Raw genomic sequence first — 17614 nt, forward strand, 5'->3', positions numbered from 1 at the left:
CTGCACAGCTCAGCATTCAAACTTTAGGCCACGCCCCCTATCTCAGGTAGAAAATGGAGTTATGGCAGTTTTTGACTCTGCAACACAATGCTAAACTGGTGGCCGTGAACTTCCATTACTTGGTAGTTACTATTAACCTCGTAGCTCGTTCACAAGAGTCATCAGGACACAGATTTAAATCTACAAGCCAGTGGTATTTGATGAAGATTCTGATCTTTTGGGTGTGGACATGAGCGTCCTCATTTTCATGACCTTCACTGCGGTCTGTAAAACAACCACTCTTCTCTCTAGCTTTGTCATCTCGTGGGAATGCCCACTCAGCTGCTTTTCGTACTTCTTCAGTTTCAGTTGGGCTGACAGTAATTTTAGTTTGTACGACTTTTCAATCAGGTGGAGTTGTTTTTCACAGCCATCACACAGTTTGTGTTCGGAAGTTTCTGGGCGTGTCACGGATGTTTCTTCCTATACGTAATGAAAAGATGAATATAATTATGTCACCGAAAGATTTCTAGATACGGCAAGCTGGTTGATCTTTAGTTCTTTTTTTTTTTTTTTTAAACAAACTGCAAATGTTTTGGTCTGTCATTTAAGTTCAGTAACATGACAAGCTACATTTTCTGTATTATTGATTGAAGAGAGAAAAAAGGAGGCTGGTGAGGGAATGACAAGTATGAAATGAAAGTATAAATTGATATTTAAAAAAAAAAGTGATGCCATTCATATCTAGCAAATTGCTATGGTATAAGAGGTATGAAACACCTCTTTGTGGATGTGTTGTTATAGGAAAATAATCGACATGGTAACATAATTCCACTTCCTCACACCACCCTGTCATTCAGTAGGTAAAGCTCGCACCATCACATTTTATTCCTTACTTAGTCTCTACATCATACACATATTTAAAAAATAATAATAATAATAAAAAATTGTGTGCTTGCTTAAGACATTGTCAAATAGTTAGCCACAACCTCACATTACCAAACACATCCCCTAAATAGTAAGTGTTTAAATGTAGATGAGTGTGACTGTATTCCTGTTTTTCACACCATCCTAATAAAGGCCTAGCTGTTAGCAGGATTAGCATAATAATAATAATAATAATAATAATAATAATAATAATAATGACAGAAATTACTATTTACAGTGAAATACTGTTTAACCAACTTGAAATGTCTTACAGTGTATAAAACCTGAACCTGATCACACATTAGATGAAGTCCGTTTTGAACCCTTAGGGGTCCTTCACCTGTCTCTCTGGAGGAACCCATATATTTAGAGACTCTTTAAATCCTTCAGTGCACATGTATTTAACCATTATTATTATTATTATTATTATTATTATTATTATTATTATTATTATTTACAGGCATCACACTGCTATATTGTGTTGTATTTATGAAATTGTGTGATATTGTGTTGTATTTTGGGGTATAAGGTGAGACATTTGTGGTTTTACATTCAAACATTGTGTGACTGTAAATTATGAAAAATGTTGCATTAGCACAAATCAGTATTGTTTTTGCTGCAGTGGAACCTCAAGTGTACATGTTTGTACGTTCAGTATGTATTTTTCACATGGAAATGTGGCTTTAATCCAGCTTTAGATGTATGTTGGTAAAGTATACATACTAAAGGTACAGAAGGTGTGCACTTGAGAGTGCCACCCTGACCACAAGGAAAAGTACATTTTAGCACCATTTTACAATATTCCGTTTAGGTCCATAACATCTTTTCTACACTCTCGGTCTTAGAAAGGAAAACTTTCAATAATGCTGTGGTGGTTCACAAACTGGGGTCTATAATCTATAAACAGAGGTCTGTGTTGCTATAATGGTGAAAGTCACAACACAGAGACATAAACAAATATATGATATATTTATTGTTGAACTGGTGTAGTTTGACTGGTCACTGAATGAATTTAATCAAAATTTCCAACAAATAACCAAATAATGTCAAATTGGATCTAAGTTGTGTTATTGGAGGAAAGTTCAGGAATAAAAAAGATATAAGACTCCAATAGTAGCCAGAATATTATTGTACACCTCTGTAGAATGAGTATAATATTATATTCATAAAAATAAATCTGCCTGCTGAAGGGATCCTGCTGAAAGTAAAAGGGTCCCTGCCTCCAAAATGTTTCATCATCTTAAATATAAAATAATGTATACAATGAAGACCTACCGTGGACTGAAACACAGAGGGGACAGCGAAGGAGTATAAATGTCCTGAAGTCTGGAAGCAGTCGGAGGTGAAATGATCTGAACATAAACGTGCAGACTCTGAGGGTCTCCATCCTGCAGCTGTCCGCATGCTGGAGATCCAGAGCTGGAGCTGCTCCTCTTCCGGAGGGAATCTGCAGGAGAGAGGAGCACAGACATGCATAAACAAGGAAACAGTATTACTATGAGTAAGTCAAGTGTGTTCGTTGTGTAGTAATCTACCTGTGCAGTGTGACACCGTGTCTCTCTGTTTTCCTGCAGGCTTCACATGTACTCATCTTGCACCGGTTGTACAAACTCACAGCAATGAAGGCAACCACAAACACAGAGGAGTTTATATCAGGACAGTTCACACAGCTCGCTCTTTGTCATCCTCCAGGTGCTAATGTGCGGAAAGTGCTCCTTAAGGGCCCATTAATCTCCATGCAGCCGTTGAAACTTTCACTGCGTGAGTTCATTCACATTTACATTTACATTCACATTTACATTTACTCCACCTTCTTTAGTTGTGAAGCACAAAAGAAATGAAATAAGGGTATTTAAGAACAGAAGCAGTTTAAGTTTAGGAGGATAATAATAAACCTAAAAATATTATTATTATTTTGATAATTGAAACATTTTCAAAATACCAAAACAGAGACAGTTCATTCCGTTATTTGTAACGATATCATAACTATAATTTTTGCAGTTTATTTTTTCCCCCTAATCCACCCCCTGTGCTGCACACATCTATGCTTATCCTTCTCTAAAGACACCCAAATTAACACAACAGCTTATTATTGCTTAAAATATACACAAGCCAGTATATTTAGACAGATTTATAGGACAAATGACCAAAAAAAAAAAAAAAACATATTATGGACATTTGTATGAAATAGCCTATTAGTTCATCACAAGTCAACATAATGTGCTCCGAGATATAAGAGAATATTTATAGAGTTAGAATTTTCCATTTAATGTAGTAATTGAACACTGCATAAGAAATATGTGGCTTTACTTCTTTGATATTACTTGATTTCATCTGTAAGCAGAGTCAAATACCTTTGTAAATATTATTTTCCGTATGGAAAGAACGGGCCTGTGTACACTATTATTATTATTATTATTATTATTATTATTATTATTATTATTATTATTATTATTATTATATGAATTGACTATACATAAATTATTGTAATACTTATTCATTCAGCTTCACTTTAAGTTGCCAGTCGATCAGGAGCCAAGGTGTGAGAATACACCCCGGGTGGGACTCTGGCTCATCTCAAGGCACCATTCACACACACATTCACACCTGGAGCAATTTCGCATAGCCAACCTGCCTATCTGCACGTATAGGACACCGGAGATCCGAATCAGTGACCTGAATTCAGGGTCCAAACCAGGGACCCTGGAGATGTGAGGGGATTCCACGACGAGGAGGCACAAAGATTCCACTATATTTCCATTATATAATTTTTTTAAACACCAGAATAGGGTGTCCACTGGAAATTATATGTACTTTTTATACAGCTGTATACTTAGGCTATTGAAGAATTTCGTTGATTTAAATACAATTAGCATGTAATCCATTACTTCCAATCAAAAGTTAACACAATCATAGTTGTGATAAGAAATGTTTTAATCCATCAAAGGCGTAATAATGATTTTGACATGCATTTCAATCATGAAGAGAGAGTGACTTAAAGTTAAATCAGCATTTAAACATGGTTATGTTGTGATCGCCGGAGAGAGCGGGATAGTGTCCCTGGACCCAGACGAGTACAAAGCAGTGCCATGTAAAGTAGCGAGGACAAGGTGACGAAGAGTTTAAAGAAGAAATCTTAGAGATAAATAACATGTCTCAGGCCATGGTGATGTCCCTCGGCGCTGTGGGTGGTATCCCAGAAGCCCCGAGGAGCACCTGAGCGCAGGGGTGGCTGTAGGCATGGGCATGGTGCCTTTGGAGGAGATCGCTAGCACTGCTGCTGCTTTTTAGACAAAGTGATTCCCTTCTTCATCTCGGTCACATCAGCATCAAGCACAAGCTGAAAGGACCCAATCATGAAGTGTCCACTGCCTGCACCCCGGGGGCTCACGCCACTGGAGACGCCGCCCGCTTCATCATCCATGGAGACGCCACGGTGATCCTTTCCGGCGGAACTGAGGCATGTGTCAGCCCCCTGGCCAAAGCAGGCTTTGCAAGTACATGCATAAGACCAGATATAACACGGGTTCATCATGGGTGGGAGACACGACTCTGTATGTGTTCTTACAAAGAAATAGCAATCATGTCAGGTATATTTTGTAAATAAAATTATTGTTTCGTTTGATAAAACGTGTTAATTTGCCCTACGTGTGAAGATTTTTAGAACGTCCTGTAGTTTTAATTTGTTTAACACAGTTCTTGGCTCATATGAGTTACTTCATATTGTCTTGATAGTATTGTTAAATTGTAGAAAATAGTTTTAAAAATAATAATAATAATTTAGGAAACCCATTTATGATCAGGGGTGTCTTTACTTTTGACTGGTAATGCACTTCATTAATTGATGCCCAAATGATAAGTGCAATACTGGATCAAAACACATGGAGTTAAAGATATAATAATTATATGTATGAATCAAAACATTTGGGGACAGTTTCAGGGGCAAATAATGAAATAGTAAAGGATGGATGGATAGAGGATTTATGACAGTATTGTTGTTGTTTAATAATAATATTTAAATAAATATAATTATTTAAACATTTGATTGTGATAATCACTGGGAACTACTTTTGTTTTAGTAGTAATATTTATTAGTAATTAGTTATTGTAGTTATAAGCAAATTCACAGGTCACGTAAACAGAAGGGTTTTTATTATTATTATTAAATACAGAAATCTACACTTAATCTGCTTTCTTGTTGTAAGTTAATGTTTCTCTTTTCCAAAAAGATAAATATTTAATTATTAATTTAAAATAATATATTTTAAAATGTTACTAATCACGTTATTAACACGGCAAAATAAAATAAAAGAAATAAATTTAAATTAAATATTTATTATCCGGTTCCAGTTATAGAAGGGGGGTGTGTCATGTTCGGTTTTACGTTGCTATGACAACACGTAAACCAACATGCAGCTTCCGGTGGGATCAACGAGTCGAATTGTGTTGCTTAGCGACGCAAAAATAACGGAGAAAAAAAGCTGTTCAAGTGTGGAGTTCCGACGATAGAGAGAGTTAACACTCGTTTTGACTAATTTCTCAAGGAACTCGGATATTTTGTGACACATAACGACTTGGGAAAGAACTAGCACGAGAGAAGAGGATACTGAAATTAGTGTCGGACCAAATTCCTCGTTAAGAAGCTTTCAAAATAGAAAAGCTTTGGCGAACTGTTGAGGAATAAGATATTTTGTCTTTTGTTGTGGAACGTTTGTTCGGGTGCCTGTTGCTACCCGGAGGAGAGGAGTTATTAAGGGCACGAACACAGGCTGCTAGTGTGCTTTATAAAATAATAATTTAAAAAAGATAAAGCTTGGTTTTGAGAATTTTTAGTGTTATGTTTAAGAATACATTTCAAAGCGGCTTCTTGTCCATTTTGTACAGCATTGGAAGCCAACCTCTCCAAATATGGGATAAAAAGGTAAGCATCTGCTCATGTACCGAATAACCGACACTGACCGTCTGTATCTGTCTGTCTGTCTGTCTCTATGTGTCTGTCTGTCTGTCTGTCTCTATCTGTCTGTCTGTCTCTATCTGTCTGCCTGTCTATGTATGTACACCATATGGGCAAAAGTATGTGGACACCTGACAATCACACCCATATGTGGTTCTTCCCTCAAACTGTAACCGACACTGACCGTCTCTATCTGTCTGTCTGTCTGTCTGTCTATCTATCTCTATCTATTTGTCTTTGTCTGTCTGTCTGTCTATATATGTACACCATATGGGCAAAAGTATGTGGACACCTGACAATCACACCCATATGTGGTTCTTCCCCCAAACTGTTGCCACAAAGTTTGAAGCACGCAGTTGTACAGAATGTATGCTGTAGCTTTACAATTTCCCTTCACTGGAACTAAGAGACGCAAACATATTCCAGCATGACGATGCTCTAAAGAGTTCCATGAAGATACGATTTGCCATGGATGGAGTGGAAGAATTCGAGTGTTCTTCACAGAACCCTGATCTCATCCCCACTGAACACCATTGGGATGAACTGGAACGCCGACTGCACCCCAGGCCTCTTCACCCGACATCAGGGCCTGATCTCACTAATGCTCTTGTCTCTGAATGAGCACAAATCCCCACAGCCACGCTCCAAAATCTAGTGGAAAGCCTTCCCAGAAGAGTGGAGAGTTTTATAGCAGTAAAGTGGGGATTGAATTCGGAATGAGATATGGGTGTGATGGTCAGGGGTATACAAACTTTTGGAAATGGTTTCTCCGTATGTATTTGTCTGTCTATCAATCACTGCAGGCAATTGCCTAAATTCTGATGTGAATCATTAAGAGGAGATGACCAGCAGCTGCAAAACTATACACTGAAATTTCAGATCAGCTGTCTACATTCAGTGGAGCTGCTGGATAAAAGCCGGTACACTCGGTATAACGCTGATTAAACTGTACTTGCAGGTGAGAAATGGACATATAAAGCGTATTACGGACATCGACATCCAGTCGTTAGTGCTTGAGGTGGAAGGAACCAATGTCAGGTGAGCATGAACATGTAGCTAGACCTCAGTTTCCTCTTCATTCATTAAGATTTGCCTAATTACTGTCTCACTCGCTTCCACAGCACGACCTACATCACATGTCCTGCAGATCCGAAGAAAACCCTGGGCATCAAACTCCCCTTCCTGGTCATGATCATCAAGAATCTGAAGAAATATTTCACATTTGAAGTTCAGGTAGGGACGACACCCTGGAGTGACATGCACACTTGCACTCGCACTCACAAACACACTCAATCAGACGTTCACACACACACACACACATACACACTCACTCAATCACACTCTCTCTCTCTCACACACAAACTCACTCACTCTCTCTCTCACATACTCACACACACTCAATCAATCACGCTCTCTCTCTCACACACACACTCACTCACACTCATTCAATCACACTCTCTCACAAACTCACTCTTTCTCTCTCTCTCTCACACACGCACACACACACTCACTCATTCACTCTCTCACTCTCACACACACACACACACACACTCACTAACTCACTCGCTCTCTCACTCACACATATACTCACACTCACTCAATCACACACACACACACACACTACATCAGGTATTGGATGATAAAAATGTGCGGCGGAGATTCAGAGCCAGTAACTACCAGAGCACCACACGGGTGAAGCCCTTCATCTGCACCATGCCCATGCGGCTGGACGACGGCTGGAATCAGATCCAGTTCAACCTGTCCGACTTCACACGGAGAGCTTACGGCACCAACTACATCGAGACGCTGCGAGTACAGGTGCGCACTGAGCGTGGGGCAAAACGTCTTCGCTAGAAGTCAAACGCTCAAATGAGCAGACTGTCCGCAGGTCCTTAAAAGAAAAATCCATTTGCATTTTGATCTTTATCATTAATGTAATCTTCAGTAGCGTCCAGGGGTTGTTTTGGGGGTTGTTTCTGAGTTGGTGTTTAATTTTATTTTGGTCAATTTTCACTTATACAGTTAACTCTTTCCTACATTACCCACAATGCCTTTCATCTACCTGCTGATAGTGGTGACGGTGGGATTTAACTCTCGCTTCACCTCTGCCTCAAGAGACTTTCAGTCTAATTCCCCCTTCAATACCATCGCGTTCATCATCTAGTACATCTCTAACTGACCAAGTCTCTGTCGTAACAACACTGTCACTTCACTGCATTGCATTCTGGGCCTTGTGTCCAGCATTTGCACTTCTTCTACATCAGACTGCTGATTTAATATGATGCCGGAAATAAGTGTTACTTTAATACCGTCTTAAATTGTTACGAGACAAACATTTTTATATTGCGTTCATCCACACAATGGCCTTAAATTCCATTTAGAATTTTGTTTTTCTTTCTATAATTTGATTCATTTCGTTTTGTATGATGTTTGAGTTGATTTGCTTTATACAGTTGCAATGAAAATGATTCAACCCCCATTGCAAATCAGGTTTATTGTCAAAATTGACAGACTTTAGGAAAAAGGAAGAAGCCCATTAGGAGAAATAAATTTGTCAATGGTATAAAAAAAATCAGCAAATCCTGCCTGCGATTATTAAAATAGTTATGTTAATATTTATGTTCTAAGTATTAACGACCGGTCCGATCATCTTCCAGATCCACGCGAACTGTCGCATAAGAAGAGTGTACTTTTCTGATAGACTGTACTCTGAGGACGAGCTGCCGGCAGAGTTTAAACTCTATTTGCCGGTACAAAACAAAGCAAAGGTAAATGCATGTTCACAGGCATGACCACTTCCTCGAGTGCATCACAACTTTTTATACATTTTGCACATTATTTTATACACCAAGCAATACGTGATACGGAAGGAATAAAACGCTCGGAAGCATACCGTTACAGGAAAATCATCAACGACCGAGTGGCGTAACGTAGCTTTTAATGGATTCGATTATTTTCCTGTAACAGGATGCTCTGAAGTGTTTTATTGCTGTTATACCACAGCAAGTCACCAGTGATTTGCAATTTTACATTTATTAAAGAAAGACACATTGTACTTTTTAACCGTTTATAGTTATCTTATCTTATTATATGGTATAGCAAGTATAGCAGCTTTCCCTCTGTTTAGGTTAATAAGACAGAAAAAAAGACTACTGTCTAAAAATCTGTCCTAAAGATGTTAAAAATCACTGACACTGGAGACTCCTTCCATAAACGGTAAATAAACATGTCAACGATTATATGTTCTCCTTTGTTACTTAACATTTATTATTAATCTTAGATTATGTGTATTGTCTACCATATAAGCCTCCGTGTAAGTTGTTACTATGGAAACGATACCATATTAGAATACTTTTAATGCTGCTGTTATCGAGGCTGTTTAATCACCTTTTGACAAATCAGGATTGAGAACTGGACAGCTCTGTGGTAAGAAAAACTTACAGTCCAGTAACAGTTAAGACTGCGTTTCTTTAGTTTAGATCTGTTATAGCTTACTAACATCTTTTTTCAACTCTTCCCCCCTCACTCTCTTTTATTGTTTTATTTTTACAGCAATAACGTGGCACGTCTGAACCCTTCCTTCATTCCAAACCTCTGTTTTACCTGCAGTTTTTCCCCCTCACCAAATTTACAGTCATGTGGCTTTGCCTTGTTTATTTATTTACCCCCCCCCCCTTGTGTTGTATGTTTTATATGCACAATGTGAGCTGAGAATTCAGCATTCAGAGCAACGAAAATAAAATAGTATATTACTGTATGTGTGTGTGTGTGTGTGTGTGTGTGTGATACTCATGAAAGACATGAAAGACATCATTGGCTTGAGCTGCTTTATTTTCATAACCGGGACATCAGCTGCCACAATACTTAGGAACGTACGTAGGAACATGGCAATGATCTGTACATCATTATGTTAAAGGTTGTGGGCGGAAAGTGTGCGTTTTATAGAATTTTTTTTTTTTTTGGCACCTCTCATTAAAATAAACCTCCTTATAAAACCAAATCTGTATCAAAAATGTAATTACATGGAAAAAGTCTGGAATAGAAATACTTTAATTTTATATAATCTTTCAGCCATTCAGTGAAATTCTATTACAAAGTAATTCATGGAATTGACATCTTTGGGTAAAAAGGATTTGAAAGTACCTCAATACTGGTCCAGTCACTTGAAAGTACAACAGCATATTCATTCAAATTTGAACTGAAATTAAAATGTATAACACTTTAACGGGAATCAATTGGCTTAACACTGTTTCTAAGGATAAACAATTGTTACAATAATTTTACTGAGCCATCATTCCCATGAACGCCCAAAGCCAGAACATCTTCAGAGGCACGCTCCCCAGGTACTTAGAGAGAACAAACACAACTGGCTATTGAAAATCAGACGTGTGGACATGTAATTCGGTCAAACGGGAAATTATAAAAGTTTGGAAAAAGTGCTCCATGTTATTTACTTCATATTTGTACGTTGTATTTGAATTGTAGACAAATAACCTCATTAGGAAAACCATTAAAATGGCTCAATGTGCCAAAAGTGTAAAATTATATATGCTTGAAAATGTTTTCTACCTTCATTTAAAATGGTCACAAAAGGTGTCTTCTTAACGTTCTTTGTTTTATATATTTCCCATATTTGCAGGATCTGAAATATCTTTAATGAGTAGGATCATAGACTGTCAGAGATTTTGGGTGGATTGCACCAATAAGGATTAAATTCAGTATAGTTTAGAGCTAATCTAGGATTTGTTGATCTGGGCTTTATTTTAAATCGACTTGTGCTGCACCACTTTAATTTTAAACAGAGATTAACAAATCGGGGATTAGAATTCTAATCTGTGATTAAAACTTCCATTTACGATTCATTTTGTCCATCATGATGGATTCACCATTGACAACATTGCGGCAGAGCATGTGGATTTCATAAACGTGGAAATACGTGAATTCTCCAGTGTAACTAAACAGCAACAATGTTTAGTGAACTTTAAACAAAAGGACTGTGAACTTTAAACTTTGAATTTATATATATATATATATATATATATATATATATATATATATATATATATATATATATATATATATATATATATATATATATATATATATATATATATATATATATATATATATATATATTTATATATATTAAACTGCCATTATTAACCGCTCATTTCGCGTAACCGGGACAGGTTGAGAAAATGAATTATGAAAATGATTATAGTCAATCCAGGTTTATTGTAAAATTACATCCAGGATTAATGTGATGGTTTAAATGTAAGCCTTCTTATTTTTAAACAAGGTTTAAAGTTTGTTGCAACAGAATTATTAGATAAACTTTGGTTTAATCTAGATTTAAGCTTAAACTTATTGGTGCAACCCACCCTTTATGATATATAAATGAAATTATATTGTGTTAAGTGTTAACACCTCGTGAAAGAAAGCGGAGAGAAAAAACACGGCGATCTGAGCTGTCAGCTTGCTCAAACCTCTTCTCAACATGGGCTTATAAAAGTGCCTGAGAGCAGAGAAGAAACAAAGAAACAAAAAACAACCAATTAACTGAGTAATAAAAATGTGTGACTGACATTAATGAGGCTGTTGAACCCCAAATCTGATGCACTCTGGGAAATCCTAATAACTGAATGTAGCTCGGACTCACCGCAGGCACCATTTATGTACAGGGATGTGCCAGTTTCACCAGAAATATGCACTGTTTCTGAGTTCCTACAAATAAAAGAAACAACTAAGAATCGGGTCAGATAGCAGCCACACTCTGTTACAGCTTTCCAAATATTTTCATTTACACCGCAATTTGGATTAAATTAAAGGTGCAGTTTTTTTTTTTTTTTTTTTTTTTTTTTTTTAAGTGTGTGTGTGTGTATTAATTTGCTGAAAGACTTCCTTTACACTCTTTACATTATCACATACCAGAGTCTTTGTTTTGAAAGTGTATAAAATACTGTATCAAGATGGAGTCCGACAGTCATTTGCAAACCCACTCGGCTCTTGTTACTTTGGTTTTTATTTTTGCTGAAGCAGATTCCACAACAAGTCCTTATTTTGTTTGTTTTATTCTATTCTATTATTCTAAATACCCAATGTCAGAACCAGACGCAGCGGTAGAACCAGAATCACTCAGAATGAGAGGAGAGTCAGAACCAGAATCAGTCAGAATCAGATGCAGAGTCAGAACCAGAATCAATCAGAATGGGAGGAGAGTCAAAATCAGACGCAGAGTCAGTACCAGAATCAGTCAGAACCAGAATCAGTCAGAATGACGGGAGAGACAGAAGCAGAATCAGTCAGAATGATGGGATAGACAGAACCAGAATCAGACAGAATGAGAGGAGAGACAGAACCAGAATCAGACAGAATGAGAGGAGAGACAGAACCAGAATCAGACAGACTGAGAGGAGAGACAGACGGGTGTGATGAGAAAGCCAGTGTGATGTTTTCTCAGGTTTCTGATCCATGTTCCTGCTTACACTACAGCATTTCAGTGTGAGCTGAACTGAAAGGCGTTTGAGGACAATCGTTGAGACGCAGCGACCAAAAAAAGGTATAGGCTTTTAAACATTTTGTCAAATATAGTAATTACCAACATGATGTATATTACTGATATCTGCTGTTCATATTTGAGTTGAGTTAGTAAGGCGATATATAAAATTATATGATGGATTATGCAATGACAATTATTATTACAATTAACCGACTTTTACCATTGCAACATCTAGTGTAGGGGAATTTGAATGGGGGGAAATCTCCTAAAAAGATGTTTTGTTTTGTTTTTAAACCCAAACAATTATTATAATGTTTTCAAGGAAACCCGCAGGAGGTAAATCTTTCTTGTTTAATATTTGATTTGTTCGTCCAGCTGATCTGAATGAGGCTGAGGGTCATGTAGCCTCAGTAGGGGGGAAGTGTGCGATCACTTTACCGCATGCTGTTAGGAATGAACACCACCACACTGGGGTGGGTATAAAAAACAAAATGTATAAAAACAACAACAAAAATGGAGTGTTATTTTGTATTAAAGTTTATAAAGTTTCAATTTTACTTAGACATATAAGTACTGCACTGTTTCCTAAATAAACAGGTTGAGATTTTAACCTTCTATTCGTAAGGATCATCGAAACCCCCCCACCCCCAAAGGTGCGAATGGTGCAGTCCGTCGAGCACTACTTTGCAGTTAATTCGCAGCGAATCTCTTAACAAATTAGATTAGCATATCAACAGGGAAAAAACAAAGAACAAGAGTAACGAAGAGATAATCAGTAGTTAACTCCATTCAGAAAACAACTGAGCTAAATTTGCTAAATACTTGCGATTTGTTTACCTAGAGTCAGACATACAGTATTTGCATCACAGACAAAAACAAAATGGCGAATTACTCGTCAGTTGTATCTGCTAAGTTCACACACTATATTCCCCTCTCTGCTCCACCTGACCGCCTATTCTCCATTTTCAGTGCATTTACATGTCTTTTTTCCCTTGACAGAGATGAGGTGAATGATGAACCTTAGCATTGCAAGACTAGTGGGTTCATAAACAAACAACGAATCACTATATGTACAAAATATCATTTCTAGGAAATGTAGCAAAAAAAAAAAAAGTGATCAGGCCAAAATCAACCACAAGATGGGCTGAAGCATCCAGTATGAGAATCACTGCTGTACAGTATAATACACAGGAAATCTCATAATTTTTTAAATATTGGAAAGCTGCTTTGAAATGTGTTCAAGGTCAGTTAGATTCATATCTGCACATTGAATGTACAAGTAAAGTCCACATCAATACCCACACAGTCTTATGTATCGAGTCATTAATAGTGTGTGAAATCTAGCTCCTTCACATCATGGGCCTTACATTAACTTTTTCTCTCCTCCAGCTGAGGTCTAGTAATCCCAGCTTTACCTGATCATGCAGCCACCAAGGATACGCCGTAAAGGTAAAAGCCTGTAAAATAGAAAATCACTTTGAATAAGATTTTCAATTCCGATTTCTGATTTTCTCAAGTGTTTACTGAGGTCTGATACAGGTCTAAACAGTCAGATCAGAATTCTTGATCTTTCATTTGTGTGCCCGTCCATGGCTCGAGATTCTTGCTGAATGTTTTCTTTGACATCCTCCAATTCTGGATGAATTCTGTGTCTGTGAAGGCATGCGTGTATCATCTCCCAAAACTCCTGGCTCATAATTTCCAGATTGGTTTCTACAAGATATGCATATGTGTGTGTGATTAAAACAGACATCAATTTTGAACCCGTTTCCCTGAACTGAGAATAAATAAATAAATAAATAAATAAACTGTTTATACAAACTCACTTAGACAGCTCCCAAAACGCGGGAACATTGCTGATTGTGTAAATGCATACGTTACTTTTATAGGCTCACAATGAGAATAAACAGATTGAAAACTGATAACCCCAACATCTTAAATGTAATTTCAGTTAATATAAAGTTTTAATTAAATGTTTCTCTGTGAAGGTGCTCTTCTTACATTTTGCAATGGGGAGTTGAATTAGTTATGTCACTTATGTGTCACTTTGCTCACAGCTGATTGGTCCAAGTTGAGTTGAGTTCTCTTTATACAGAACATAATCTGCCCCGGAGCAGGAGAGCCATTGAGCGCAAGTTACTATGGCGATGAACACCAGTAAAAGCTGAGTCTCTTTCATGGTACCTAAAACCCATGGTTGGCACAGACTAAACTGAAACTTACCTGGCTAGCCACCTAAATAAGCTTCATGGTACAAGCCCCGAGTCCTGTGGCTGCACAACAAGCCCAAATCATCACCCCTCGACCACACTGTTTGACAGTTGGTATGAGGTGTTTGTGTTGATACGCTGTTTGGTTTTTGACCCCTACATGGTGCTGTGCATGACGACCAAACATCTCCACTTTGGACTGAATTTGCTGGGACGCCCACTGCTGGGAAAACTGGCAACTGTCTTGGAGGCAATTTATTTGTAAACAATGCTTCTCACTGTAGAATGATGAATTTCAGTTTGTTTGGAGATGGCCTTATAACCCTTCCCAGATTGATGAGCAGCAACAATTACTTCTCTGAGGTCATGGCTGAGGTAATTTCTTCTTGGCATGATGTAAACACACGTGAATGCTCCAGAACACCAAACTGCCTAAAGTTCTTCTTTTATAGAGGTAGTCACACTTCTTGATGATTAACTAATCTTGTGAATTTCAATAGTAACACCTGTCTGCGAATTACGCTGAATGATTAAGGAAGAAGGAAGTTTGTACTTATTTTTGCCAACCTGGTTACTGAATGTTGGTTTAGTTTTTTGGGAAAATGACTACATATTGAAATCTGTTGTTTTGGGGTTTTTTTCGTTGTCACCTGAGGTTTTCTTTTTTTTTATAAAAGTTGGCGAGGACTGCACAACTGTTATTACTCATACAGTGCAGAGATTTGGATAGAAACCATTGGACTATACCTTTAAGGTTGATCTTTCTCTTCCTTCCATTTTTATGTGAAGTAACTGTTAGCCTCTATTGCATGTTGTCAGAAACTATATTTAAAAAGAAAAAAAAAGCTGAAACACTTGTGGTGTGGATGTACTCTTAATAAAAACCCGTTTCTGTGTATTTATGTTCATGTCGGGTCATTGCTCAGGGTCCAGCTGCAAAGCACAAAAGCACTGGAGTGAGTTGACGACATTTGAGTCAGGGAGAGAGTTCTACCTTGAGCAGACATTAGAAGACACCCGACTGCCACAGGACACACACCTCTGGTAACTAAAACATGCCAAGTGCATTTATCACACACTGTAGTACAAATAAGTAAAGGTTTATTTGAGTGTGACGCTACAACATTTCAGCACCCAGACGGGAATCAGCAACGAAACTTCTGACACTTCAGAAGGCATGACCAAGTCGCTCCCAGAATCCACAGGTGGTCTCATCACTTCTCTCCATCCTCTCAGGATCCACAGCAGCCCGTCTGAACCACCTCGATCCCCAACGCTGCGGGAGTGCGGGGTCATTATACGGCAGCTGTATAACGCCAACAGTCTTCAGTCTCAGGAAGTAAGTGACCAAATCCTCACAAGCCAATTCCTCCCTCACATGCAGACGTTTCAGCAGTATGTGTTTCTCTCAGATTCTCCGCATCAAGGCTATTCTCAGGGACATCATGTTCAACCGGAAAATCACCCCCGAGAACTACATTATGGCCAAAGCCTATCTCGCTGATGAGAAAAGGTTCTTATCCTTAGTTTCCTTCTTTGCATTTGTACCGGATCTACGATAATAATCAATCTAATAAGTAATCTTTTAAATAACTGTAAACGTCTGCTTAAAGGCAAATCCAGTTCTTCAAGTCACACAGACACAGTGAGACTAGTCATTTATGCATATGAGTGAAACTTGGGACAACTAGAATAAATTTTCCTTAGTAGAATTTGATAAAAAATTCTGCCCCTGAGGCTCAAGTTTGAAAATAGAACTGTAGCTGAATGCTGGAAGTGATGGGGATTCAATTTATTTATCATTTGTTGTAATGCTTAATGGAACAGATGTGTAGAGAAAGGATTTTGCTGGAGATAGACTTTCATTACTTAATATTTACTTGTAGCTAATTGTGTTCTGGACTACAAGGTTAACCCTACATTCACACTAAGAAGCGACAAGCCACTTGTATTGCTTGTTGTTTCTCTCGATGGGATGTAGAAACTCATTTATTTTGGGTTCCACTGAGATCCGGTAGTAGTTATACGTATAGCTTCTAAAGCTAACTAGTTAAGTACAAATGAAATAATGCACTAGCGATTGTGGAAAAATTGCGAGTGTTTGATCTGTTCTGTGCTAGCTTCGTTGGCATATAAGATGAAACCATGGTTATGGGTTTTTCTTCTATTTTTGGGTGTTAAAACAGTAAATTGGACCTAACTGCAGTGTACGAACTAAAGTTGTGATCGGGGAACTGAAAATAAATAAATAAAAAGATAAAATTGGTTCAAGGAGTCATTTGAGCCAAACATTACGCAGATTTACGACTTACTGAATCAAAAATATTTCATTGACAATATTCCACTGTTGCAATGTAATTAAAAATAACAGTATGTGATGTTTTGGGATGATAATTCAAACTTTAAACTGCATTTGGGGTAAAAAGGGAATGCTATGCATGTTCTACTCAACGTGTTTTCCTTCTCGGCAGAGCTGAGGAGCCGGAGATGTTTCCAAAGCTTCCTTCTCGCGCCCTGCCCAAAGGACCGTAAGTTATAGTTCATCCCACCGCATATACAAAGCTAATTCAACTTTAACTAACACACTGATCTCCTCTTTCCTCGCTGTGCGACAGGGTTGTGTGTCAGGCCAAGATGGCCGAGAGAGTGATCCTTCCCTCACTCACACAGAGCCTCAGCAGGAGAACTCGAGCTGTGCAGAGGAGCCGCTTGTGGAGAAAAATACCATAAACTGTTAAATACTGTATTGTCCAGACTATAAGACTATTCCCAATGACTCAGGCATTTGCCCACTTGTAATTTGCAATGTATTAGTGTATTTACTGGAGGCGTGTTAATCTGGCAGTTAACTTTTCTATGAGCAGGTCGATTATCTAATTCTATAGAAATTGGAGAAGCGGTAAACAACTACCAGACTACCCCAGCAGGGGGCGATTAACTGAAGAATTAAAAGGCATCTCAAAGTGCTTAGCGATTAAACTCAAACTTGTAATTTATGAGCTTATTGCAGGAGATTCTTAGCATTATGGGCATTGATTAATGATA

The 17614-nt window shown here is 37.9% G+C and overlaps 4 protein-coding genes across 10 annotated transcripts in view; 3 read left to right on the forward strand and 1 right to left on the reverse strand.

The window, feature by feature from the left end:
- The window catches only part of rpl17 (ribosomal protein L17), a 214496-nt gene that overhangs the window by 88360 nt on the left and 108522 nt on the right, over positions 1–17614 (forward strand). The gene's annotated exons all lie outside the window — the stretch shown is intronic.
- si:dkey-228b2.6 (uncharacterized protein LOC563918 homolog) lies at positions 181–4154 on the reverse strand. Its single transcript, XM_053687974.1, has 3 exons — positions 4123–4154; positions 2182–2353; positions 181–462 (listed from the first exon to the last, which is right to left on the reverse strand). Exons 1-3 carry the CDS (start codon positions 4152–4154, stop codon positions 181–183), a joined length of 486 nt encoding a protein of 161 aa, XP_053543949.1.
- On the forward strand, positions 5322–13885 carry cp080 (upf0468 protein c16orf80-like protein). 5 transcript variants are annotated; one of them, XM_017491792.3, is made up of 7 exons: positions 5327–5827; positions 6819–6898; positions 6982–7093; positions 7490–7678; positions 8518–8628; positions 9167–9286; positions 9413–9617. In XM_017491792.3, the coding sequence occupies exons 1-6, from the start codon at positions 5744–5746 to the stop codon at positions 9266–9268; spliced, it is 678 nt and encodes a 225-aa protein (XP_017347281.1). In that variant the 5' UTR covers positions 5327–5743; the 3' UTR covers positions 9269–9286; positions 9413–9617.
- si:ch211-222n4.2 (CCDC92 and CCDC74_C domain-containing protein) overlaps positions 12751–17614 on the forward strand; it is a 4966-nt gene continuing 102 nt past the window's right edge. The window contains exons 1-6 of one of the 2 annotated variants that reach the window (XM_017492386.3): positions 12751–13808; positions 15496–15613; positions 15701–15908; positions 15982–16082; positions 17041–17097; positions 17185–17614. The exon at positions 17185–17614 is cut by the window's right edge and continues 102 nt beyond it. In XM_017492386.3, the coding sequence (XP_017347875.1) occupies positions 13781–13808; positions 15496–15613; positions 15701–15908; positions 15982–16082; positions 17041–17097; positions 17185–17299 (627 nt within the window). In that variant the 5' untranslated portion in view covers positions 12751–13780 and the 3' untranslated portion in view covers positions 17300–17614. Of the gene's footprint in view, positions 13809–15470; positions 15614–15700; positions 15909–15981; positions 16083–17040; positions 17098–17184 lie in introns of those variants that run through there. The other variant, XM_017492388.3, reaches the window with a different exon arrangement.

The sequence above is a fragment of the Ictalurus punctatus genome, chromosome 18, assembly GCF_001660625.3.
Source record: "Ictalurus punctatus breed USDA103 chromosome 18, Coco_2.0, whole genome shotgun sequence".
In the NCBI taxonomy this organism is placed as follows: Eukaryota; Metazoa; Chordata; class Actinopteri; order Siluriformes; family Ictaluridae; genus Ictalurus; species Ictalurus punctatus.

Bases quoted from the DNA above. Each gene is read 5' to 3' on its own strand.
- cp080 (XM_017491792.3), top strand. From the start codon at position 5,744: ATGTTTAAGAATACATTTCAAAGCGGCTTCTTGTCCATTTTGTACAGC. The intron at 7,094-7,489 runs GTAGGGACGACA...ACACTACATCAG, and splicing joins ATTTCACATTTGAAGTTCAG to GTATTGGATGATAAAAATGT. The intron at 7,679-8,517 runs GTGCGCACTGAG...ATCATCTTCCAG, and splicing joins TCGAGACGCTGCGAGTACAG to ATCCACGCGAACTGTCGCAT.
- si:dkey-228b2.6 (XM_053687974.1), bottom strand. From the start codon at position 4,154: ATGCCCATGCCTACAGCCACCCCTGCGCTCAG. The intron at 2,354-4,122 runs GTGCTCCTCGGG...TCTCTCCTGCAG, and splicing joins ACAGCCACCCCTGCGCTCAG to ATTCCCTCCGGAAGAGGAGC. The intron at 463-2,181 runs GTAGGTCTTCAT...CATTACGTATAG, and splicing joins CCTCTGTGTTTCAGTCCACG to GAAGAAACATCCGTGACACG.